We start from the raw sequence: 25,423 nt of genomic DNA on the forward strand, positions 1-25,423 counted from the left end.
ATGACTGAACATTGATGGCCCGAAGCTTGTAATCCTAAAACCAGAGATTGTACATATGGCGAGGATTGGTATGAAGGTGGCCCGTCATCATTAGTGACTAATATGTGCATGTTGCCGAATGAACGAGTGGGTCTATTTCTATGTCTAATCTTGTGAAATAGAAAGAATGACCAAAATGAAGAAAGCTACCAAGAATGTTGAAGTGACGAGGATATAATTGATCGGAGACAGCTGGAGATCGGCGTCAAGGAATTTCGGCTATGTCATCCGGCGTGGCGAGTATCCCATATTTGGAGTTCAGATGCGCTTCATTGACAACGAAGTCCTACAGCGTACTAGTTAAGCGTTGCACCGGTCGTGCCGAACATGGCCGGCCATGATGAAGTGTCACGGCCAAGGTCTCCAGATCGCGAGCGGGACCGCAAACGACAACGAAGACACTCGCCGGACTCGCATCGAGCAGATATTGTGAAAGCACTACCATTCGGAGCACGCACTTTGAACAAACACGATCTCGAAGCCCATAGACCGATGTTCACGTTGTATCTGGACATACAGAAACACAAGGATATCGATGAGCTAGATGAGCGCGAGATCAAAGGCCGGTGGAAGAGCTTCATTCACAAATGGTATGTAGTCACCTTCCATGTACCGCCTCTTTTATTGCCGGAGACCACACTGAGTTATGCATGCTGACATCGTAGGAATCGTGGAGAACTAGCTGAGGGCTGGTACGATCCACAGACTCTCACGAAGGCCGTCACTTCTGCTGCTTCTACACAACGGCGGTCGCCGTCTTCGGTTCAGCCCTACAACAGCCACAGACCAGGCAACGACGAGGAGGACGAGGACGATGACTATGGCCCTGACTTGCCTGCTGACCTTGTTGCATCTAAGAAGAGCGCGAATGGTCAGCTTGGACAGCTGACAACTGGGCCCTCGATACCACGTCCTTCTGATCTTGTCGCCCTGCGCGAGGAAGCTGCCGAGTCGGCCGCCGCCTCTCGGCAAGCCTCTCGCGATGCCTTCAGAAGTGACCGCAAGACCGAACGCAAGCTCCAGACTCAGCGCCTCGATGAACTTGTTCCTCGAGCCGAATCCGGCACGCGCGAAAGACAGCTCGAGAAGCGCAAAGAGGCCGCAGCCTCGAATCGTTCATTCGCTCAGGCCGCACACGAGGCAGGAGATGCAGACCTGCCAGACGACGATGTCATGGGCGACGCAGATAGTCTGGGGCAGCTGAAGAAAATGAAGCGAGAGAATGAGAGAAAGAAAAATGAGAGGGAGTTGAGGAGGGAGGAGATGGCGAGGGCAAGGAGGGCTGAGCGGGAAGAGAAATTGGATGTTCTTAGAAAGAAAGAGGCGAAGACCATGGAGGGTTTGAGAGCGTTGGCACAGGCGAGATTCGGCGGTGGTGCTGGAGGAGTAGGTGATGAAGACGGAGGGAAGCAGGCGCCCTAAGCTGGCTTCAGATCACATAATTAAATGCAACAAGATGATATCAGGCAGTGAAACTGGTCGAGCGCCGATCAACCAATGACGTAGCTGCTCTCATTCCCAACGCGCCGCTTGCACATGCTACCGCGCTCTTTCCTCCGCAACATTTTCTGCTATGCCAGTAGTAGCGACCTTGATTCCACGGGCGCACGCTCTGCTCATGATGTCTTTGAGGACCCTCTCGCATCCACAAGCGCCTTGAGGCGCAAAACACATCATGATGGACGATCCTGTAGAGCCCCAACCAGGCCTCGTTCGCCGGCTACGAAATCTTGTGCTTTCAGCAGTACAGCCCCTTCTCGACTTCATCTCGTCACCCACCTTCTTGCGTGTCTCGATCTCTGCAGTTCTCTTCTTCCTCGTCTCTTCTCTGCTCTTCGCCATATCGACCACTGCATTCCTCATATTCTACTGGAACTACATACCACCAATTAGTCTTTCCATACCTCTATACTTCCAGTATGGCGTACACGCGGCAGGCAATGTGCCCTACGCGATCGCAGATGTTCCGTCAGGTACACTGATAAGTCAGCAAGCATATGCAGTCACCGTCGATCTGTCTATACCTCGTACACCTACGAACCTCGATGGAGGCGTGTTCATGGTCGATGTCCGGCTTCTAGGAGCATTTAGTGCTCTAGCTCAACCGCCCGAGACGCTGAAGCAGCTTCTGGGAAACATGACAACTCTGGGAGGCGAGGGCCACACAGTACTACAGCACTCTCGGAGACCGAGCATGCTACGGTATCGCAGTCGATCACTTAGCTTCGCAAGAGATGCAGTCTTTGCGCCATTATATCTGCTTGGCTTCAAGGACCTTGATAGCGACAATGTCAAAGTCAAACTGTGGGAAGCGGCGGTATTCAATCGAGGATCCAGCAACGTACCCATCGCTCTACGCGTCGAGATCGCACCAAGTGGTGGTAGCACTGGGATAGCAGACTCTGGTGCGCTCCTCAGTGTGGGCGGTGTCACTATGCCTGCGTCGATAGATGCGCCTCTTGCACGAAGACAGGTGCAGATCTACAGCGCCAGCATCACCTTTGCTGCCCAATTCAGTGGCCTACGATATATCATCTACCACTATCGCGTTCTCAGCTTCGTCATCTTCAGCCTGGCATTCTATACTACGAGTATTATCAGTATGGGTCTGGTCTGGGCATTATACGGATCGTCCATTATGTCGGGCTCAGAAGATCTTCTCATCAAGCATGAGAACCAAGGCCAGCTAGGAACGAAAATCAAGATTGAGGATGACCAGGAAGCCCAGCCAAATCTTGGGATGGAAGCCGCTCCAGGTTCAGACATCAAGACAGACGCAAACGAAGACTGGCCTGCACAATTTGCTGGCAATGGGAGAGGTCGCTCAGCTACACCCAACGAGGGTGGCCTTGAGGAAGGTGGAGGCCCAGCAGACCAGGCAGAGGAACTTGCGCAAGGCGAGACAGCAGACGACGAGGATGATGATGACATCGGACCAGAAGTCGGACGTGGTACGAGTAGAGACCGTGGTCAAGCCACAAGTAGTGGGCGCTTCTCAGACTCTGGCATAGGAACGATGAGCGAAAGTGCAGCGAGGGGCAGCCGGGCTTCAGGCTCTGGCCTGGTGAGGCGGAGAAGTGGCAGAGGCTGACGATATGGCGACGTTAAGGTCGGCAGACAGCGTCGACTGCTCCATCAACATGATAAAACATGCCGTAGTCTCCCCCTTCAATCAAGGGAATAGCAACTCATATCGTGCCCTCCTGATCGGGCAATTAAGCCGAGGCCAGCCCCGGATCTGAGACGAACACGCGGTCGGCACGTGGATGTGCAGGCTACACTTTAACCTCCCTCTCCTCGCCCGTCTGTTCTCACGGATCGTCAAGATTGCATCCTTCGGGACGCTCACCTGTCAGAGTGATGACTAGTCTGCTCGACGCGTTATAAGCCGCCATGTATAACGTCTTTCGGATCCTCGCCGACTTATGTCATGCCGCCTCGAAATGTATACTAATATGGGCGATTCACTGGAATCATAGCGCCGAAGGCATGTGTAGCTCCCCTTGATGAGACATGAAGCCCACATACTGACTGAGTGCCTGCAGGTGTTTCCCTCCTCACCCAGCTCCTCTACGTCCTCGTCTTCTTTGCCCGATACCTCGACCTCTTCTGGGTTAGTCCCGCGGTCTCAATATGGAACTTCTTCTTCAAGAACTTCTACATTTGGACCTCGTTGTACATCATCTACATCATGCTGCGCGTCTTTGCGCGCACGCGTGAGCGAGAGAAGGCTTGGAAACTTGGCGCATACGCTCTGCTTGGATCGCTCGTTGCTACACCGGTCGTGGGGCTGATATTGGATAAGCACAGCATCTTTCGACCAACGGAGTTTCTGTGGGCGTTCAGCTTGATTCTAGAGTCTGTGTGCGTGCTGCCGCAGCTGTTGCTGTTGAGACAGACGACGGTGCCGACGGTAATCGATTCGGGGTATCTGATTGCGCTGGGGAGTTATCGGTTGCTGTATTTGGTGAATTGGATATGGAGGATGTTTACGAAGAATAAGCCAGAGGCGATACCTGTCATTTTTGGGATCTTGCAGACGGCGCTGTACCTGGACTTTGCGTGGGTATATTGGACGAGGCAGCGGGTCAAGTTGAGGGGAGGTGGAGTGGTGGACTCGGATGATCTGAGGAAGGGCTTCTTGGTGCATAGGGCGTTGGATAGGACGGCGGGTCAGAGAGATTCGGTGGAGGAGGATCCGGAGGCGCAGACTGAGCCTGGAGATGGCCCGAGAGCGGCAAACAATCGATGGGGAGCGAGGGGAGTCAGCATATCCGCGGACGACACGTTGCACGATCATCACAAGACGAAGAAGCCAACAGGGACGGGGACCGCGGCCGAGTCGGCGGGTATGCTGGCAGAGGAGGATGAGGATATTTTCTTCGACGACAATGACGACGATGCACCGCAGTTGGACGGACCAGGGAGCAAGGTCTTGAATAGTGACGCTGAATGGCGAGACGAAAGCGATGTTCACAACTGATCTGGTTGCGCTGGAGATGGACGTCAATTGGCTGGACCCCGTCCTTTCTGACGCATTCGAAGGTCGAAGGAAGCATCTGAAACGGTATTGTCCTGTCACGAATAGCGGCTCTTGGCCAGTATGCACATCACTTTCAATCATCAGGCCTCGTCTTGCTACTGCATCTCAGACAATTTAGCTCGGCGGTGCGAGACATAACACGACAAGGTCTGGCCCTTTCACGACTGCTGGCATGAACAGATTCTCCTTGCGGGAGGCCATCACACCATCACGGTCAACCGATGACACGGGCTATGAGCTGCTTCCAGACTTTCCTCAGGTCCCGGCTACTAGAACTGGGTCCTTAAGTGCAGATGTCATATCGAAGCAGCAGACATTCGTGTCCGCAGCGCCAGCTGGATCTATTTTCGTACTTTTGCCGCTTCGGCCGTGTCTTTTGTCGTCCTACAATTGTGCAGAACGAGTTCTATTTCGAGAGAGCGTCTACACAAGTGACGAGCACATTCGTGTCGTTGAAAGAAGATCGTTCAGAGAGCCCAATGCATGCATTGAGGCTCATACCAGCCCCATGCAGCATGGTGCGACAACAGCTGTGCCGCCGAAAAGTCAATCATAATTTGATACAGGCGCCAGACGAAGCGACCACTTCTCTGGGTGGTCGGGAGGCCTTTGTACGCGCTGCAGAAAAGCGGCTGCATGTTTGTTGCATGTCAGCGACTACTGAGGGCCAATGAGGCAACGCTTGCCCATGCAGGCGTCTCCAGCCTTGGCATCAAGGCCTCTTCATGAAACTAACAACCTCACTCAGCCCGACAACATACTGCGTTCGCCTCCTTCATCTCATTTCTTCTCCTCCTTTTGCTTGGATCTGTGCAGTTGCATTCTTGTTACTATTCTTGCTTCAACTATGCGGGAGGTCTCAAGGTAGCGGATCGGCTAGGCACTTGCCGCCAGATATTTTTGGACATCGCCTGCTTCCTGCATGGATGCCATGCAGCAATACTGGACACAGCTGGGAGTATCCAATCTTCTGTACCAGTGGGCGGCCTTCGACATCATCGAAATGACGCCGACCAGCCTCTTTTCGAGAACAGACAAGGCGATATTGGCGCGTCAACGTCAATGTTCCTTCTTTTAGAACATTGTCGAAGCGCTTTTGGCACGTTCGTCTTTGCGCACCAGTCGGCTGTGCATCAATGTGAGTCAAAAATAGCATTGAAGTCTGGTCACATCTCAAGCGCATCGCTGCATGTCCCTACCGGGCGTCTGGGTCGACGAACACATCGGCAAGTCAAGGCATTGTTACTATACTCAGTACTTCTGCCACGTGGTAAAAACAACAATCGGGTCCATACTGCATCATTGGATGTTGCCCTCGTGGGAACAGACAGCTGGCACGAGGCTTCCTCGAACAATGCCCCATCGCGCGGTTAATATGCACAGAACTACTGTTCGAAGATGCTATGGCCGAAAGCAAGACCTCTGCCGACCTAGAGCCATCATGATGAGTCGCCTGAAAGCAGTCCCAAGTGGAGCAACAATTGAGATAAGCTTCACCGGCCATCAGGGGGCATGAAGGAAGTAGCGTCATTGTTCTCAACAAGGCAGATTGCATACTATGTTCGTGGAGCAAGGCGTCCCACAAATACACGTCCATGCCAGCCGCACTTAACGACAGGCACGGGACCAACTTCACAGGCCGACACATCGATATTCGCGCATCAGCTTCGAAGCCTACAAACTTGTAGCATGTCTGACATCTTTGCGCCTTTTCCTTCCTGCTATAGCACCAGATCTTCATGGAAGGTGAAGAAGCCTGTCGCCACCTACAAGGTAGCGAAATCTCGCAGAGGCCCCAAAGCAAAGTCTTGGACAAGTGAGGAGGTAAGCATCGGCAGTCCAACCCGTTGATCTGTTCTGACCAAGAGAAGGAAACATACCTTGTCGAGGCTCGCTCACACAGAACCGCGTATCGACAAATTGCGGACCGTCTTCACAAGACTGAGCTGGCCTGTCGGCTACACTATCATCAGCTCGTCGTCGTTCGGCCGCAGCAGACTATCGACCAGCATTTCGCTAGATCTCAATCTGTGACCACCATCAGCTCGGCCTACTCACCAAGTGTCGGACAGGTGCCGTTTCCACGACGAACAGCATCGCCACCTTCGATCGAACATGTCACCTCTGATTTCAACAGTTGGCTCGACCAAGTGAGATACCAACGGAGTATCTCCGTGCCCATACCGCTACGGCAACGCTGCGCAACAACGCCACCACCACTTGACCTCACGAAGAAGGCTAAGGCTCCCCGGAGAGACGACTTGGTCGCTTTCATCACTCCCCCTACACCAACAACCTCACACCAATTTACTCCTCCTGTATCAAGCAGCAGTGCATCGAGTGCCTTTACGCTACCCCCCTTATCAGCTACGCTTTCGTCAACACCATCCACAGCCAGTCCGGCATGTCTAACGCCCAGTCCAACGCTTACTGATGGCAGTAGCTGGCAAAGCCATTCTTCTCGGTGGTCATCGGTGGATCTGACAAATTGCGGCGGTGCTACTAGCGCTTGGCTGATGCCGTCCCCAGCTGGTGTCAGCAACACTTCGACGTCAGTGGTTTCTAACAGCGATCGCTGCTCGGTAGATTCTCTTCTTAATCACGACCGGTAGTCTTGTTGTGGGGCACGAGATTGCATTACGACTCACGATACAACGTTTGGCGGGCATGGATACCGATCTAGTAATATTTCTGGCTCTAGGGCATTCAGCATATTAGGGCAGAGCGGAATCTGTACCTAGGTAGGGTTTTATGTATAACAGTACCCAGAAGACCTGTTTTCGTTAAGAGCGCCAGAATTGTTCGTTGAATGAAAAGCGTCGAAGGCAACTCCCCAGTACAGGGAACCACTACTTCATGACACCAAGCTTCGAGTCAACCTCAAGTTCTGTAAAGGCATCGATAAAGCATACATCGACAGGTGGCTTCCTTGTCGCCTTGCGTTGCTATTGCACCTGCCACCTACACATCATTAGGATTGACGACATCTTTCTATTCTACCAATCCCGTCGACCCTCGTGTCGCCTCGCATGGCTTGTGGTGCGTCACTGCTCCGATTGGCTAGGGCACGTTCTAGAAGCAATTTCGTGTGCGGGAGTGCCTGACCAAAGATCTCGTGAAACGTCCTTTTGCTACCAACAATGCCATTTCCGACGCGGAGATGAAATGCAGTTGACTTCAAGATGATAGAGCGGGCCTCAGCTTGTCGAAGGTTTCTGTCTTCCAGGTTTTGCTTTTGGAGAAGCACCGATAGTGGCAACTGGCAGGTAGTAAACTGATGCGATCAAGCGAGACCTTGGGTGCTGAGCCTCGGCTGCCTTTCCAATGCGCCCACCCACATGCAGACCCCCACCAAAGCCGTTGAGTACGAAGTCTGATAGGCGAAACCTATCAGCTTCGAAAACCTGGTTCTGTTCCTGGCAGCGATCTCCGACAAAACCTATGTTAGACTTGCTCGACTTGCAGAGCTTGTTTGTTACCAAGCTCTATGAGGAAGCTCCGTCGACCACGACTTTGAACGATGTGACGCTAGAAGGCGTGATCATGAGTACTTCACGTCACCAACAAGCATCCCGGCTGTAGCTTGATCGCAAAGCTTTACTGAACTCTTATCTGTCTTCGCGAGCATGTACGATTCGTTGCGAAAGGCCAGCGCAACCCTATCGCGTACCTCCGCGCACTCCGCTAAATGTCTACGACATTACGACGACCTCGTTCCTGCCAGGAAGAACCAATGGCGGTCCCAGGTACCATGCATTTCGCCACGATCCGCTGCGGAGATGGGCAACTCTGTACCTCGATGCTGATCGACGTCCCAATGATGTACTTCGTAAGTCGCGTGCCACTGACGGATATTCGCCCGAAGCTGCAGGTACATGCCGGAAAATCTGTGAGAGTCATGGAAGTCGCGAATGGTGGAAGCCATAAGAAAGCAGGTGCCCCAGGATGGAAGCAGCGTTCATGCTTGAGGAGCTATCTCTTCCGTATGAGATCGTTCCTGTGAGCTTCAGCTTACAACAGCGTTGCCCTCAGCTCAGGACAACCTTCACCTGAGCTCAAAACACCCTCCTCCTAAGCTCAGAGCACCTTTCCTCTGAGCTCAGAACATCCTTCCCTTCAACTCCACTTGATCTCTGTTGCGTTCTGCGCCTCAGGCAATCGACTACCTGCCTTTGAATTTTCCACAACCGCTTTGCTGCAACATCTCCAGTCATGCTGTTACGCGCATCATTGGCTGGCGCTCTGCTGGCCATCGCACCGCTGGCACAGGCTGCCTTCAACAAAGCGGCCATCAATGCATTCAACATCGAGCACCCACGTCGGTATGACCAGATCCGCCATCCAGCGATGCCAGAGCGATCGAATCTGGAGAAGAGAGACTCGAAATTCCTGAACAGTAACACACAGAAGTTTGTCGTCAACGGCACTGGTATCCCAGAGGTCGACTTCGACATCGGCGAGTCGTATGCCGGGCTTCTGCCAGTCTCGCAGGCCGCGAACGACTCAAGGCAGCTGTTTTTCTGGTTCTTCCCTACCACAAATCCAGATGCTGGAAACGAGGTGACCATTTGGTAAGCGGATGTCGGCTGTGAATTTGCAATTGCTTGTGCTAAGTGTGACAACAGGTTCAACGGTGGCCCTGGCTGCTCTTCGCTTAGTGGGCTGCTCACCGAGAATGGCCCGTTCTTGTGGCAGGAAGGGACCCTTGCGCCAACACCAAACACGTACAGCTGGTCGAACTTGTAAGTCGCGAGGAGAGACCCGTACCGCCAATAGGCAAGCTGATAACGACAGGACGAACATGCTATTCGTCGAGCAGCCGATCGGAGTCGGCTACACGCAGGGCACGCCCAACATCACGAACGAGGTCGAACTGGGACTCGAATTCATCGGCTTCTACCAAAATTTCGTGGATGCTTTTGCACTTGATGGCGTCACAACCTACATCACGGGTGAAAGCTATGCCGGCTACTATGTGCCATACGTCGCGGACGCCTTCATCACTGCCGCAGACGACAAGTACTACAAGCTCGGAGGCGTGGCAATCAACGACCCTATCATCGGTGATGGTACGATCCAGCAGCAGGTGGTCATCTATCCTTACATCGAGTACTGGAACAACCTCATGAACATTAACCAGAGCTACTTGGACGCCCTCCGATGGACACACGAGTATTGTAACTACTCCTCGTATCTCAACGAGTACTTCACCTTTCCACCACCGTCTGGCGCTTTCCCAGTGCTTCCAGATCCGTATGCGGACACGGACCCCAATAGCAACTACACTTGCGATATCTTCGACTACGCCTACTACGCAGCTCTGTAAGTTGCATTCCCATGGTCAAACTTGTATCAAGAAACAAACGTTACTTTGAAGATTGCCCGGGCATATGTCTCGGGATGACAGAGTAGTTGCCCTCGTTAACCTAGCCATCCTGCCTTCGAGCATACGCCCTTTTCCCGGAACAAGGCTAATCAGATCTCCAGGTTAGCCAATCCGTGCTTCAATATATACCACATCACCGACATGTGCCCACACCCATACAGTCAGCTCGGCATCGTCAACACAGGCGACTACAGCCCGCCCGGCGCCCAGGTGTATTTCAACCGCACAGACGTGCAGGACGCCATCAACGCGCCACATGTCGATTGGTACCAGTGTACGCCAGTGAACGTGTTCGGTGGGCCAAGCGACAACCAGTCGCTTAGCGATAGGTCGCTTGCGCCTGCTCAAAACGAGGTTCTACAGCGTGTAATTGAGTACACCAATAACACCATCATCGGTGTAGGCCGACTGGACTTCCTTCTGGCGCCCAATGGCACCTTGTTCGCCCTTCAGAATGCGACATGGAACGGAGCGCAGGGCTTCCAGTCGTACCCACAAGACAAGACTTTCTACACGCCATACCACGATGAGACCAACGGCGGCCGTCTCTCAGAGGCTGGCGTGGTTGGCCAATGGGGCGCCGAAAGAGGGCTGACCTACTATGAGGTGCAGCTGGCAGGTCACGAGCTACCTGGCTACTCAGCGGGCTCGGGATACAGAGTCTTGGAGTTGTTGCTGGGAAGGATCAAGAGCTTGGACGAAGTCAGCAACTTCTCGACGCAGGAAGATCAAGGTGATCTTGGCAACAATGCGACCTTGACGATGAAGAGGGAGCTGTAAGTCAAACACTGGTGCAGCTGACGTGGTATGCCTAGAACATGACAGTGCATCCTTAGAAGGACACGAGTTATAGGTATCCTTAACGTTAATGACTAGTCTTCCTAGTATCAGAGTTTTCTTCAGCCTTAAGATGTAACCGCATCTTGTCAAGTGCTTCATACCGGGGTCACACTGAGTTGATATAGGCGCGCGTAGACTACTGAGGCCGGCCGAGTCTGCTCAAGGCGTGACCTGCACCAGCAAGGGCAATCCACACTTCTGAGACGAACGCAGGCACACATACGTGATCATCGCGAAACACTCCCGTAGTCAAGCTTCGTCAAGCTTCTCATGGCGATTGCTTGATGATGCTTCTTCTGAGACGCTATGCACGATAAAAGTAACATTCGAGACGACTGGCTGCGAGATATGCGTTGGAAAGGAGGAAGGGGGGCTTAAGTTGAGTTGTTCGTGGTGTTCTGACAGCTCGTGTTTCAGCCTTTTTCGGCGCCCGTTTCGTTCTTGGCGAGGCTTCCTCTCCTGGGAGGGCTTTGTGGTGATGTGGTCCAAGAAGGTTTCTGGAGGAGCGGTGAGGGGCATCATATGGGTCTGAAAGAGCAAGGAGTAGCACGCAGCTGCGGGCTGAGGAGGTGTGAGTTGTTGCGGCCACTGTGTTTCGACCGCCAGGACAGACACAAATCCGATAGTTGAATGACGACGACGATAGCTCGAAAAGGCAGTGCATTCAAGTATATAAGACTTGCTCGGTATACGTTGAGCTGGCGTGGTGAGAGCACGCCCATTTCTCATCTTCCAACTTCTATCGCCCACGAATCTTCACTTCATCGCTGCCGGCCAGTCTAATTCAGTCTCTGTCTTTCCAATCATGTATTTCAGTCTCGCTAAAGCATTCGCCCTTGCCCTGGTGGCCGGCACCACACTCATTAATTGCGAACCAACTCGGGGGTCTGCTTCGATCGAAAAGCGACATCTCGGCGGCTTTACGTCTCTGGCCAGACGCCCTCTCGATGTGCCTATCGTCCGCTCTGCCAACATTGAAGCTCGGGAAGTGTCCTCTGACACAACTGCTGCTTCCACCACGGAGGATGCTGCAGCAGGTGCTACCAGTGCTGAGAATACGGCCCAAGGAGGGCAGACTAAGAAGGACAAGGACAAGAAGCACAAGCACGACAAGGATAAGGACAAGAAGGACAAGGATAAGAAGCATAAGAATAAGGACAAGAACAAGAACAAGGATGGCAAGGGAACAGGTCGAGGCACCAACACTGGTGGCGGTAGCGCAGAAAGGACAACCAGGTAGACTGGCATAAGCGGAGATGGTGCTTAGAGGCTGGAGCAGGCTGCGTGGTCCGCAGCGTGATGGGCTCCGTGGCACAGGAATAAATTGTATGACATTTGGGCAGGCGTTGCCGACATCTCTTTCGGAAAGGACACAGCCACCAATGACGAGGCGAAGGATCATGGAGGTCATGTATCATCAGTTCTGAGGCAAAGCCGTCAGGCGACGCTCGATCCATTCCCCAATCACCAAGGCAGTTCAAAGCCCTCCCTGTGCCAGAAAGTGCCCGTCTGCTCAATGTCTTTGACCTTGACAACATTGCGCCAGAGCTTCTCGGCCGCCTCTTTGGGCTGAACCGTATCAGGTGGCATCTTTGCATTGGGCAGCAGGTTGCTCTGCACATATCCGGGGTGTAGCAACAAGACTGTAATGCCCTGGTCTTTCAGATTCATGGCGAGAGACTTGCCGATGCTGTTGACGGCTGCCTTCGAAGATCGATAGGCGTAATGCCCGCCACTGCTGTTGTCGCCAATTGAGCCAACTCTCGACGATACAATGCCGATCTTGGCTTTGGAAGCAGCTTGTAGATTCGGCAGCAGCGCCTGGGTGAGGAAGAAGGGACCATAGGTGTTGACCGCGAAGGTCTTTTCGAAGATGTCGAGGGTGCTCTTCTCGAGTGAGTCGACCTCACTTCCGGAAGCCACGCCTTTCTGTTCAGCATTGTAGGAATGGATGAAGCGCTGAACTTACCGGCAATGTTCAAGAGTAAGTCAAGTGGCTCGTCCTTGAGTTGGGAAGTCTTGAAGGCGGTGATGGACTCCTGTGAAGTCACATCGAGGACGGAGGTGTGTGCGCCTGCCTTCTCAAGCGAATGCAACGCATCTCCCTGATTTCGGTCTACCGCGAAGACATTGTAGCCCTTCTAAATGTTATCGAGTGTGATGACGACCCCTAAGCAAGGCCGTACCTCCTGCAAAAGTACCGTCACGAAGGCGTTCGCGATGCCGCTGTTTGCGCCCGAGACTACCGCCGTAGGTGCCATCTCGATGAATCAAGGAACAATCGTTGTCACGGAGACGCGGCTAAGACAATCGCCAAGAAATGAAGCTGTAATGGTGGCCACGGAAACGCTGCCGGCGCCGTCTTGCTGTTGTCTTATCTGAATGCGACGCGTGTCATGCGAAGTCAAGTCTGAGTTGATGGTTCGATACCCGCATCTTTAATCCTTCTTCGCACTCATACTCGTGACCTTCATTAGCATTATTAATGTTTTGTCGGAATTATTGCAGAGTCAAGTCGGGAGCACGTCATTGCGATCTCATTCTCCCGAAGCCCGCCTTCCAGCCACCCCGGTCAACGGATATATAGGCCTCCTGCGCCCTGATTGGGGGCCGCCGATCGATCAATTTCGTGGGGAAACTCGTATCTGCAGCCTGTTGGCAGTGTGAGCTGATGATCGAGCTCGAGTCGAAGCGACTGTCAGACACCTTTGACGTGCGCGCATCGGCTCTCGACGACGAGGCGAGACTCGGCTTGTTGGGCTTGGGCGAGAATGGCGCCCGGCGCAAGTCGTCCGTATCGGCGACAGTTGAGCATCACCCGCTTCTCGGCACGACGGCTGTTCTTGTATGTAACAGGCGCACTCGTGGTCGCTGCATGCGTCTCAGCTCTTGCAAAGCTAGCCGCAAACCTCACAAGAGGGTCAGAGCAGCATGCGATCCCGGAGGAGATCCCTGGTGAGCCAATACCGCTGGGGCAGTCGCGGGATAGAGGAGGAAGAGAGGTATTTTGGTGGGAGCAGTTCCCACGACTGAATGGATTCTACAATGGCCGAAGAAAACTGGTCACGTTGTCACACTACGTGTCCGAGCAGGACCGCGAGTCGCCAGAACCTGAACGCGATTCGACGCCGCTACTCGCACCTGTTCGGGCGCAAGTGAAACATGACGGCAAGAAATGTTTCGCCGACGAGGAAGAGACGCTTGAGATCCCGCAATGGTCAGCATACAATGGCTTGCCGCAACGTATGTCTGCTCCGTTGCTCGGCTCAGCCGAGGTCCTTGACCTAGACAACGCAAGATGTTACGACCGCGTAGAAAGACTGGGCCCTTACGGCAATGCGCCTGTTGAAACCGAGCAGAGCGTAGCCTATGCGCCTGGCGGCGACAATGCAGACGGTCCTAGTCGACACCCCGAATGGAGTCGTGCGAAATGGAGTCCAGCTCAGGATAAGTGCTACGAGAAGAATCGTGACGTTGTCAAGAGCAGAACGGCATTCATTATCAGAACATGGGCTGGCTACAAGTACACTCGTTACGATATCGCAGTTTTGCGAGCAATCGTGAGCGAGATAGCTCTTGCATCCCGTGGCAAGTACACAGTGCACTTTCTGGTTCACCTTCAGGACGACAGCATTCCTATTTGGGCGTCTGAAGAGGAATACAATCGCGTTCTGCAATCAAGCATCCCGATGGAGTTTCACGGCATGGCTACCCTATGGTCAGTAGCACAGATGAAGTTGATCTATCCGCCACCATTTCCGGAGAGCATTGTCAATTTCTCTGGTGGCGATGTGTATGAGGCGTACAGATCACTACATTTTCCTCTCCAGTACTTTGCTGAGAAGCATCCGGAATTCGACTACTTCTGGCAGTGGGAAATGGACATTCGTGTCACCGGGCACTACCATGAGCTCCTCGAGCAAATATCGGCATGGGCTGAGAAGCAGCCCCAGGAGTACAGCTGGGAGCTATCATCGCGTTTCTACATTCCTGCCTTGCATGGAACGTATGACGAATATGTGCAGACTATCAAGAATGAGATGGCAGAACAGAGCATGGCACCTATCGCTGGTCCTCAATTGCCTAAGGCAGATTTGGTTGACACCCCGGAGCAGGCCAATCCGCCGCACGCGGACCATATCACGGATTTGATCACATTCAATCCCCTCTTCGATCCAACTGGGACGAAATGGGCATTCCACGATGATATCACTGGCTATGACGAGCGTCCGCCTACTCGTGCCGCTCTCATCACAGCGTCTCGGATGTCCCGTCGTTTGCTGCGGCTAATGCACAAAGAAACTTATGCCAGAAATCATACAATGTTTCCAGAGATGTATCCCGCATCTATCGCCCTTCAGTATGGGTTGAAGGCCATCTATGCACCATTACCGATCTACTTTGATCGCGATTGGCCGCCTGTCCATGCCAACGAGGTGTTCAACAACGCCGAATTGAGCGATGATTCGAAAGGAGCAGGCATGGACCACGGCGATGGGCACTTTCATGGAAAAGGCGGGAGTGTCTTCGGTCCAGGTGAACACGTGTTCAGGGGAGCGACGTATTACAGCAATGCAGCCTTTGCCTCGTACTTGTGGAAACGCTGGCTTGGGCGCGAGAACGATAATGAAGAGTTGAAGTGGGAGTCGCAGAACAAGCAAGATGGTGGCAGGATGTGTTTGCCAATGATGGTGTTGCATCCTATCAAGCAAGAGTGATGGTCAAAAGGGTAGAAGTGACGATCACGCCTACACAACCCGAGCACATATCGTGCCACAGCATTTTGACTTTTGCCGCATGGGAAGCATCCAAGGATGTTGATGCCACGTTGTCGACCTAGTTTCAGCTTGGATCCAGCACTCGTAGATTCAGAATCAGAAACACAGACACCAGCCACCGCATCGTGAACTGCGAAACCACGCCTTCCTTTATCAACGTGTTCATTGTTGCGGCCAGTCGCTCACGCCAACATAAGCTCCCTTGGAAGCGACTCAGGAAACTCGGATCCTTCTGTCTTGCCTAGCATACTCAAACACCCGCACCAGTCATTGCTCAGACTAATTCGACTCCGAGGACACTTGTTCTGATTCGATTGTGCGCATCATAAGTCGGAATCTACACGAGGCCCTCCTCGGCCGATCAGATATGGATGCAGATTGCACCAGAGCAGAAACCGAAACGTTGCCGATGAGTGTACATGTACCTGGTGATGCCATTCCAGCTCCTGGCAGTATCGAAGAGCCTCCCATCAATAAACTCAACAGTGACGTCTTCGAAGTGCTGCTGCAACACCTCTGCCCCATCGAAATGATCTGCCTTGCACTCACTTCCAAGGCATACGATAGGCGCATCAAGAGCAGCAAGCGAGTCGCGCGTCTCTCGCAGCTTCATGATGCAGAGGGCCCGGGGACGACCATTCTCCAACACCTGGAATCTTCGCTCCCACCAGACATGGTTTACTGCAAGTTGCGCCAGAGTATTGTTCCAATTGGGTCCTTGCCAGAGACACACACTCATCCATACACGGCTTTCTGTAAATGCATCATCACCTTGAAATGGCGACGACTGGCAGCATGGTCCACCAACCAAACACTCTATATGCAGATATCTGATGTTCAGAGCCGGCTGTTCAAGGCTCGACAAAATCGAGCGTTTGAGGATGGACTTGCTGCATACGATCAACGGCAGCTTAAGCCCCACTACACCAGTCCTATGAGCGAGTACGAAATTGCCATAGAGCGCGCTCGGATCGAGCTGGATCTGGTTTGCGAAGTCGAGGAGAGACATCCTCGTCCTACACCGTGGGATCTGCGACGAGCAGTAATCAACCGAAGGCATGAACTTATAGCGCGAATGCTTGATCTGAGGGATGCACGAACTGTCATCGAATACCGGATGTCTGGACCGCAGGGTTGAAAATGCTTTACTGAGCATTTGGAGGCTTTTTGACAGACAGCACGTTACCTCCTCCGTGGTCACGAGCAGGATAGAGCACAGAACCTTCAGCCATGTTGATCCCCTAGCTGCAAACTGTTGTGAACGTTGGATTTATGTGGGAAATGGAATCAGAAGGCCTCATAGTCACTGTCAAAGATCAACAGGTCAGCCAACGACCTATGACCACTTCTTTGCATGTGTTTTGTTCTTGTGAATCACCGCAAGACCAGGCTCTGGTACATTTTGACGGCTCAACATTGGGACCGGTGCTCTTAGACTTATGTCCAGAGTTGAGCAATGCACAGCCGCTCGCGTTGCTGTTCAAGCCGCAGGCCTCCCCAGCCGCACGAGGGGTACTCCTTTCTTAATCAGTGCCCACAGTCTCTCGAAAGCACCTGCCTCAAAACTTTCTTCAGTCCGCCATCGCCAGCGCTCACGATGTCGACCACCCGATAGAAGCCTTGACGAGGAAGCACAGCCAAGTCGAGCGCAAGGCGAAGACGACGGCCATATACTCAACCTGCCTCTCTAGCACCGCATATCGTCTCTTCAGCTCGACCATGGCGCCCACGAGCAAAAGCCACCGCAAGGCCATCGAGCAAGCCGCCAAGAAGCAGAAAGCGCACAAGAGGACCAAGCACAATCTGCGCCGCGCCAAAGAAGAACGGCGAAAGATCAAAGCACTCAAAGAGGCTGCAAATCGTCCCGGTAATCTTCAATCACTGCCAACAGAGATTACGGACCGCATTCTCGGCTATTCTGAGTCTCCAGAGGTCGTTTCTGTTGCGCTGGCGTGTCCGACGGTATACCGTATATTGCGCGCAAGACATGGCCGTCTCCAGAACGTGCTATCAGCCACTAATCTCCCACGAAACCAGTTCTTCTTCAATTTGTCCTACAGATGGCGTCGAGCAGACACGGGCAAGCTCTGGGACTTTGTCGCCACCAAGAAGCCTGGATGCGTTATTCTCTGCGATCGCACGGACCTTTGGGGCCACTGGCTCAGATGGGTCAGAGTCGATGCCATGTTGGCTGCCCTACAGCAGTACACGACACGGCGCCTGGGCAACAACTACTTCCATACAGAGTGTGAATGCAACAAGAAGCTTGAGCAGAGGGTTTCGGCATACAATATACTGCTCGAAGCTCTGCCTACCAACAGAAGGATAGCTCTCAGGAAAGATCTGACGAAGGCAGAGAGGGTGGCGTTGGTTGCTGACAGGAGCTCTCGTCGTGCAGAGCTGCAGCTCGAGCAGCAGAAGTGTGTTCTCGCGCTCCGCTTGATTGAGAAATTCCGGTGAGATGAGGAGCTGGAAGAGAAGAGCTCGTGAGGCTCGGTAATCTGGTTTACGCCCCGAGTGGTCGCAGATTGAGATTAGTCCAATATTGATACCTCTTTAGTTGGTCCTGGCTTTCGGTTGCCTCAGCCTCAAGTCGCGATTGGATTGAACTTGCTCCAGTTGGTAGAGTACTTAGGTATGTAGTATTCTACCAAGAAGGCGTTCAGGCAAACCTTAAGTACCTCCTACTATGCAGATCCCCCGCATCTCTCCAACATGGGGATGGAGACCTAGTAGGTATGAGCCTCGGACATGAACCCGCGCAGGCTCATGGCCATGGACCAACGACGTATGACTGTCACACGGCTCAGACGGCCCTTTCAGAAACGCGACAGCTATCAGGATCAACCATTGCTACTGGTAGGTAGGCTCATGGACGTTTGGTAACTTCCAAGTGTGCCTCATGGTACAGCAGCAGACATGAAGTTACTGGGCTATCGAGTTCTTGGCCATGTACAATGCAACCTGCGGGCTCGACACGGGCTCCTCCAGAGTTACAGATCGTGTATGAGAAGTATCCGACCGTACGCTTCCGCCACTACTCAGAGTCCATCCCTCTCCATCACCCCGGTCTCGGGCAGTCTCGGTGCCATAATCAACGACGTCGACATATCCCAAACCCTCTCTCCAACGACCATTGCCGCCATCCGCGCCACTTTTCTCGATCACGGCGTCATATTCTTCCGGCAACCAAAACCACTGTCACCATCAGCCTTCCTCCGCTTCGCCACCTGTTTCGGCCAACCCCAGCGCTACCCTATGGTCCGGGGTCTGGATGAACACCCTGAGATTATCAAAGTCTTGAAGCTCAGACACGAGACTACCAACTTCGGCGGCATATGGCACGCCGACACCACTTACCTTCCCTCTCCACCGCTAGGTACCCTCCTCATGGCTGAGGAAATTCCGATACGTGGCGGCGGAGACACGCTCTTCGCGAACCAGTATCTTGCATACGAGACTCTCTCTACAGGGTTGCAACAAACACTGTCCAATTTACGCGGCGTGAGCACCTCCTCCAAAGCAGACGCCTCGAAGACACGCGAGGTAAACCTTTCGCAATGCTCCATTCCCAGTTCAGGCTGACCAACAGCGTCAGGATCGTATTAAGGATTCTGCCCCATCCTCAGCGCCGGAAGTCTTCTCAGCAACACATCCGGCCGTCCGGACGCACCCCGAGACGGGTCGCAAGTCACTCTACGTGAACGTAGCGCATACGTCGCATTTCGATGGTTGGACCGAAGCGGAGTCGGCGCCGCTGCTGAAGTTCTTGCATGAGTGGCAGACCAAACCAGAGTTCACCTGTCGATTCAAGTGGGAGGTGGGTAGTCTGGCATTTTGGGACAATCGATGTGTGCTACACAATCCGATAAATGATTATCAAGGCGAGAAGAGGGAGATGATGAGGATCACTCTGGCGGGAGATGTCCCTGTGTGAAGATGTCCTATGCGGATGGCCTCGGGAAGAGGAGAGATTTTCCCGTGGGTCTTCGAGGAACCGGTTGACAGCTGTTCCCCAGATATAAAAATGTTCCACTGTACGGCATGCTTGGTTGTTGTAATTATAGGCAAGTCCAGTCGAGTAGTGAGATTCAGAACGGCAAGAGCGCCGCCGCGAGACTTTTGTACCTTCCAGTTGTCGTGACGCCGCGTTCTTACCCTGGTTGAACGCCTACTGGACTCGACAGCCGTTACTGCCCAGACTACGCATTTCAGACCAGCAGTCAGGGAACTCTCCAGATAATTTCATGCAGATGACTTCCTCGCAATCCCTTGCATCATCTATCATGTACTGTATGCAGGACTGTCAGGAACAGACACGAATGAGAATCGGGTCAGGAGAGCCCTGGTCAGGTCCGAGTCACTTTGGCGAAGGTCATGTGACTTCGCGATGCAACAGCCTGAGACCGCGCTGACAGGAGCGGATCTGTCGCAGAAGATCCCGTTGCTGTGGCAGCATTTTTGACTAGGCCGAAACGGGGAACCGCGCAGATCCCGAATCAACATGACTCCATTCGAGGACGCCAGATCGGCTTGCTCGCTCTGCTCCGGTCGCCTGCTCCTGCTCCGTGCGTCCACATTACTTCGATACAGCTTGACCAATCTGTCCCTGACCCGCATGCTGGACTGAAATACCTTCCCACTATGGACCATACTACGACACCGTCGCGCATGCCCCCAGCGTATGGCGACGGACCACCCTCATACATGGGCACCCCGAACGAAGACGATAGCACAAGCTACATCGCTCCAGGAAACAACTCACTCAGATTGCTGCCCACGAGCACAGAAGATCTTAGACCGTATGTAACATCCAACACCAGTACTACTATGCCCTTGATCAATGGCAAGCACTCCCCGAAAAGAAAGCCGCTTGGACAACCGCAGGTTCATTGGGAGGATGAAGATTCACCACAGACTCCCGCCGCACGAGGCAGCCGCTCACCAAGTCCTGTCTCGTCTCTTCTTGCTGAGACGGAAGAGAACCTCAATCGCACCCGCAGAACATACACTGTTGTGGGCAAATCTCCGTCGCTCAAAGCGACAGTAACCTTGAAAAGAGCCCCCAAGACTGACCGAAGTCCATCTTATAGGAATCCTCGCGCATCCCCCGAGCGCTATCATAGACCAACCGCGTCGACTGCCTATGGCTCAAGACCAACCTCGAGCTTGGGCCGAGCACCGTCCATTCCACCTCCTGCCGCAACGAGAGGCTCGCCCATGAGACCCTCCACACCGAGAGGTGGATCAGTAGACTGGACGCGACCGCCGCCTGTCAACTCGGGCTACGAGCCTGCGGAGATTAATGGCAGCCCACGACCTGGTACGCCCTCGTCACAGTACGGAGGCAGCCCTAGACGTCCTCTTCCTCCTGCGCCGCTATTCGCGCCATCAGACAAGAGTGGACCCGTTGAAACGACTATACCAATTCCTGATCATGCAGAGGACGATGTCTTCGTCAACGGACACCCAGTCGTTCCTGACAATGACCCCCGAGCGAGTCTGAAATCCTCACACTCGTATATGACCGAGTCGACCCTCACCTCAGAAGAAGACGATGAGAAATACGACCACTACGGACCAGCTCCAGACGGTAGTCAAGCTCGAAGAGGTCTTCGTAGTGCACAGATGACGAGGAAGGAAGTCAGACTGATTAATGGCGAGCTCATCCTCGAATGCAAGATCCCGACTATCCTCCACAGCTTCCTGCCTCGACGCGATGAAAGAGAATACACTCATATGCGATACACCGCTGTGACATGCGACCCTGATGATTTTGTACTCAACGGCTACAAGTTGCGACAGAACATCGGAGTGACTGCCCGTGAGACAGAACTGCTCATATGTGTTACCATGTACAACGAGGACGAGATTTGCTTCACTAGAACAATGCATGGCATCATGAGAAACATCGCACATTTCTGCGCACGCACACGATCAAGAACATGGGGAAAGGATGGCTGGCAGAAGATTGTTGTCTGCATCATTGCGGACGGCAGAACCAAAGTGCATCCACGAACACTTAACGCGTTGGCGGCTCTTGGTGTATATCAGGATGGCATTGCCAAGAATGTGGTCAATCAGAAGCCTGTCGCAGCTCATGTGTACGAATATACCACTCAGGTCTCGCTTGACGAATCATTGAAATTCAAGGGCGCCGAGAAAGGGATCGTACCTTGTCAGATGATCTTCTGTCTCAAGGAGCAGAACGCGAAAAAGCTCAATTCGCATCGATGGTTCTTCAACGCATTCGGCCGCGCACTCTCGCCAAACGTGTGTATTCTGCTGGACGTGGGAACAAAGCCAGACGGCAAGGCCTTGTATCATCTCTGGAAAGCTTTCGACCAAGATTCAAATGTTGCAGGAGCAGCTGGTGAGATCAAGGCTGATAAAGGCAAAGGCTGGCTAGGACTGCTGAACCCACTAGTCGCTTCCCAAAACTTCGAGTATAAGATGTCGAACATTCTCGATAAGCCGCTCGAGTCCGTGTTTGGCTATATCACAGTCTTGCCAGGTGCACTGTCAGCATATCGATACTACGCCCTTCAGAATGATACCACCGGACACGGCCCACTCTCCCAATATTTCAAGGGTGAGACACTGCACGGCCGAAATGCAGATGTCTTCACAGCGAACATGTATCTAGCCGAGGACAGAATCCTTTGCTGGGAACTTGTGGCCAAACGAGACGAGCGTTGGGTGCTCAAATTCGTCAAGTCGGCATACGGCGAGACCGATGTGCCTGACTCAATCCCGGAATTCATCTCGCAACGTCGCCGCTGGCTGAATGGCGCGTTCTTTGCCGCCGTCTACTCCTTGGTTCACTTCAAACAAGTCTGGAAGACCGATCACACCATCACGCGGAAGGTCCTTCTCCATGTTGAATTCTTCTACCAATTCGTCTCACTCCTCTTCACCTTCTTCTCTCTGGCCAACTTCTACCTCACCTTCTACTTCATTGCCGGCTCTCTGTCGGATCCAAAAATCGATCCTTTCGGACATGGCATCGGAAAATATGTCTTCGTCGCTATGCGTTACGTTGCAGTGCTACTCATCTGTCTGCAATTCATCCTCTCGATGGGCAACCGCCCACAAGGTGCCAAGCGACTCTATCTCGGCACGATGGTCACTTACGCGGTCATCATGGCGTACACCACGTTCGCGGCCCTGTACATTGTTATCAAGCAGCTGACAGCGCATTCGCTCGAGGACGCTTCTGATGATAGCTACAAGCTCGGCAACAACATTTTCACCAACCTCATTGTTTCGACGATCTCGACCGTTGGACTGTACTTCCTGATGTCCTTCCTGTATCTAGATCCATGGCATATGTTCACCTCGTCGGCACAGTACTTCGCCTTATTGCCATCGTACATCTGCACCCTGCAGACCTACGCTTTCTGTAACACGCACGATGTGACATGGGGCACCAAAGGAGACAACGTCCTCAAGACCGACCTAGGAACAGCCAAAGCGATCAGTAACAACAACAGCACAACCACGATCGTTGAAGTCGAGATGCCCTCCGAACAGCTCGATATTGACAGCGGCTACGACGTCGCATTGCGTAACTTGCGCGACCGTCTCGAGGTGCCGCAACCGCCCGTTCCGGAGGCTCAATTGCAAGAAGACTACTACAAAGCCGTCAGAACGTACATGGTCGCGACCTGGATGGTTTGCAACGCGATCCTTGCCATGGCGGTCTCGGAAGCATATCCGGTCGGCTCGAACCCGAAGGACAACTACTACCTGAGCTTCATCCTCTGGTCGGTTGCGGCTGTCGCCATCTTCCGTGCGTTGGGCAGCTGTGCGTTTGGTCTTGTGAATATCATTGGCGCCATTGTCGAGGGTCGAATTCAGCAAAAGTTCGAGCGCTGGTTTGGTGGTGGCGATGAGAACTCACGTCATAAGGAGAGCTCGGGAGCGTGGAGCGAGAGTGGGAAGACTGGGACGAGCAGTGAGAGTGGTCGTGGTGGTCGACTGAGTAAGTCGAGAGGAAGTGGTCTTGGTGGTAGTGCAGGGATGAGTGGGACAATGAGCAGTGGGACGGGAAACACGGGAAGCACAGGGAGCAGTTTGGGGGAGACGTTGAGTGATGTTAAGAGCAGGATTGGTGAGAAGATGAGCTACTTCTCGCGGTGAGTCGAGCTGCTTCTGAGTCGTGTACGAACATGTATGTTATGATCAGGCGGTGGGTTGGGAAGGAGGACGGGACAGAGGTGGCGTTCTGTTCTGTAGATCACACTTGTTGGCATGATGGATTGTCAGCTTGGACTACTCAAGGCACAACGGAGTCGAGTGAGTGGATAGAGGCCCAGGATGTACTGACCAAATGGTAAAGGTTGCCAACATGTGTTCGTGTAAGTTGCGTGTACCTTTCCGCGTTCTTGTGCACGGAAAGGTCGAGCTGCACACCCCGTAGTTTTAAGTCAAGCCGGATGACCAGTATCCGTCGACAAGACTCAAACCACGCCGGTTGACCATGCTCCTCGGATCTAAGTGACGCCGGATGACTTAATCGTCCACCAACCTCTCAGTCGTTCTGCTGACCTGTAGACGCCTTGACACACGTCACGTAATGTACTACGAACTAATAGAATGCTGATCACCCCATCTCGCGTTTTGTCTCAATTTCAGCGTCAGGTTGCCGTCATACATCGAAGGCGATGTAGACCACCTTCAGCATACTGGTCTAGCCAAGCACATATATTCGCCCCGTCCTTCTCAACCACATCAGCAATGTCCGATAAAGCGCTGATCTTCGGCACAGGCAGCGTCGGCGCCGTCTACAGCTACATCCTCTGCAAGTCCCTCGGCGAAGCCAACGTCACCACCATCTGTCGCTCCAACTACGACCAAGTCTCACAGCACGGCTCACAATCAACAGTAACATCTTCGGAAATGACCTGAATTGCCGGCCTCGCGTCGCCCGCTCCGTGCAAGAAGCCGTCGACGCGGGACATGGACCCTACAACTTCATCCTCGTGACCGCCAAAGCCCTCCCTAGCAAACCTTCAATACCGGACTTGCTCCGACCAGCCATCACGTCTACAACCGCCATCGCTCTCATTCAGAATGGTATTGCTATCGAGGAACTCTATGCTAAAGCGTACCCGAACAACCCACTGATCTCCTGCGTCGCTTACCTCCCTGTAACGCAGACCTCTCTTGGGACCTTCAAGCACAGCGAAGTCGAAACCCTGCACTTGGGAACCTACCCAGCCAACCTCCCCAAGGATTCGGCCGCCGACAAAGCAGCCGCCAAGCTGACGACCCTCCTTCAACAAGGCGGCGCCACCGCCCACCACCATGCAGACCTCCAGTCAAAACGCTGGGCCAAACTCCTTGTCAACGCATCCTGGAACCCCATCTGCGCCCTCTCCCGCTCACCAGACGCCACCTTTATGCACTCTTCCTCTGACCCACCCTATGCAGCCGAATTTGTTCAAGCAGTAATGCTCGAGATCGCCAGTATTGCCAATGCAGTGGGCTACCCGGAGATTTCGAAGGAGACGGTGGAGTGGCAGATGGGGAGGGCGAAGAAGAGGGACTTGCCGGGAGTGGAACCGAGTATGTTGGCGGATGCGAGGAGGGGTGGGAGGATGGAGGTGGATGCGATTGTGGGGAATGCGGTTAGGATTGCGGCGGAGAAGGGGGTGGATGTGCCGATGTTGAGGGCGTTGTTAGTGCTAGTCAGGGGGTTGGATGAGAGTTTTGGACGTGATGCAGCAAGCTGAGAGCCTTTTGGAGGACGGGAAGAGACGACTACAGTCATAGCGGAAACGTCTTGGGACCTCATCTGGATTGCTGAATGGTCTTCTTGTCTCGTAGAACTAT

General features: G+C 53.3%; 11 protein-coding genes across 11 annotated transcripts; 10 read left to right on the forward strand and 1 right to left on the reverse strand.

Annotated features, from left to right (window-relative positions):
• Positions 1–366: 366 nt before the first annotated feature.
• Positions 367–1,461, forward strand: AB675_7934 (uncharacterized protein; the record flags this gene model as incomplete). The annotated part of the gene is made up of 2 exons (XM_018148340.1): positions 367–629; positions 705–1,461. 2 exons carry the CDS (start codon positions 367–369, stop codon positions 1,459–1,461), a joined length of 1,020 nt encoding a protein of 339 aa, XP_018001216.1.
• Positions 1,462–1,717: 256 nt separating this feature from the next.
• Positions 1,718–4,522, forward strand: AB675_7935 (ER lumen protein-retaining receptor; the record flags this gene model as incomplete). Its single annotated transcript, XM_018148341.1, has 2 exons — positions 1,718–2,990; positions 3,585–4,522. The coding sequence occupies 2 exons, from the start codon at positions 1,718–1,720 to the stop codon at positions 4,520–4,522; spliced, it is 2,211 nt and encodes a 736-aa protein (XP_018001267.1).
• Positions 4,523–8,794: 4,272 nt separating this feature from the next.
• AB675_7936 (Carboxypeptidase cpdS) lies at positions 8,795–10,748 on the forward strand (the record flags this gene model as incomplete). Its single annotated transcript, XM_018148342.1, has 4 exons — positions 8,795–9,153; positions 9,208–9,324; positions 9,377–9,904; positions 10,070–10,748. 4 exons carry the CDS (start codon positions 8,795–8,797, stop codon positions 10,746–10,748), a joined length of 1,683 nt encoding a protein of 560 aa, XP_018001307.1.
• Positions 10,749–11,613: 865 nt separating this feature from the next.
• On the forward strand, positions 11,614–12,048 carry AB675_7937 (uncharacterized protein; the record flags this gene model as incomplete). Its single annotated transcript, XM_018148343.1, has 1 exon — positions 11,614–12,048. The coding sequence occupies one exon, from the start codon at positions 11,614–11,616 to the stop codon at positions 12,046–12,048; it is 435 nt and encodes a 144-aa protein (XP_018000972.1).
• A 224-nt stretch (positions 12,049–12,272) lies between these two features.
• Positions 12,273–13,069, reverse strand: AB675_7938 (C-factor; the record flags this gene model as incomplete). Its single annotated transcript, XM_018148344.1, has 3 exons — positions 12,273–12,733; positions 12,778–12,946; positions 12,995–13,069. The coding sequence occupies 3 exons, from the start codon at positions 13,067–13,069 to the stop codon at positions 12,273–12,275; spliced, it is 705 nt and encodes a 234-aa protein (XP_018001074.1).
• A 510-nt stretch (positions 13,070–13,579) lies between these two features.
• On the forward strand, positions 13,580–15,526 carry AB675_7939 (uncharacterized protein; the record flags this gene model as incomplete). The annotated part of the gene is made up of 1 exon (XM_018148345.1): positions 13,580–15,526. One exon carries the CDS (start codon positions 13,580–13,582, stop codon positions 15,524–15,526), a length of 1,947 nt encoding a protein of 648 aa, XP_018001125.1.
• Positions 15,527–15,953: 427 nt separating this feature from the next.
• On the forward strand, positions 15,954–16,724 carry AB675_7940 (uncharacterized protein; the record flags this gene model as incomplete). Its single annotated transcript, XM_018148347.1, has 1 exon — positions 15,954–16,724. One exon carries the CDS (start codon positions 15,954–15,956, stop codon positions 16,722–16,724), a length of 771 nt encoding a protein of 256 aa, XP_018001270.1.
• A 581-nt stretch (positions 16,725–17,305) lies between these two features.
• AB675_7941 (uncharacterized protein) lies at positions 17,306–18,046 on the forward strand (the record flags this gene model as incomplete). Its single annotated transcript, XM_018148348.1, has 1 exon — positions 17,306–18,046. The coding sequence occupies one exon, from the start codon at positions 17,306–17,308 to the stop codon at positions 18,044–18,046; it is 741 nt and encodes a 246-aa protein (XP_018001032.1).
• A 546-nt stretch (positions 18,047–18,592) lies between these two features.
• On the forward strand, positions 18,593–19,523 carry AB675_7942 ((R)-phenoxypropionate/alpha-ketoglutarate-dioxygenase; the record flags this gene model as incomplete). The annotated part of the gene is made up of 2 exons (XM_018148349.1): positions 18,593–19,132; positions 19,185–19,523. The coding sequence occupies 2 exons, from the start codon at positions 18,593–18,595 to the stop codon at positions 19,521–19,523; spliced, it is 879 nt and encodes a 292-aa protein (XP_018000974.1).
• Positions 19,524–20,230: 707 nt separating this feature from the next.
• On the forward strand, positions 20,231–23,728 carry AB675_7943 (Chitin synthase 2; the record flags this gene model as incomplete). Its single annotated transcript, XM_018148350.1, has 1 exon — positions 20,231–23,728. One exon carries the CDS (start codon positions 20,231–20,233, stop codon positions 23,726–23,728), a length of 3,498 nt encoding a protein of 1,165 aa, XP_018001130.1.
• Positions 23,729–24,325: 597 nt separating this feature from the next.
• On the forward strand, positions 24,326–25,323 carry AB675_7944 (putative 2-dehydropantoate; the record flags this gene model as incomplete). Its single annotated transcript, XM_018148351.1, has 2 exons — positions 24,326–24,393; positions 24,474–25,323. The coding sequence occupies 2 exons, from the start codon at positions 24,326–24,328 to the stop codon at positions 25,321–25,323; spliced, it is 918 nt and encodes a 305-aa protein (XP_018001080.1).
• Positions 25,324–25,423: the final 100 nt, after the last annotated feature.

This window comes from Cyphellophora attinorum (genome assembly GCF_001299255.1).
Source record: "Cyphellophora attinorum strain CBS 131958 chromosome Unknown Contig10, whole genome shotgun sequence".
Classification (NCBI taxonomy): Eukaryota; Fungi; Ascomycota; class Eurotiomycetes; order Chaetothyriales; family Cyphellophoraceae; genus Cyphellophora; species Cyphellophora attinorum.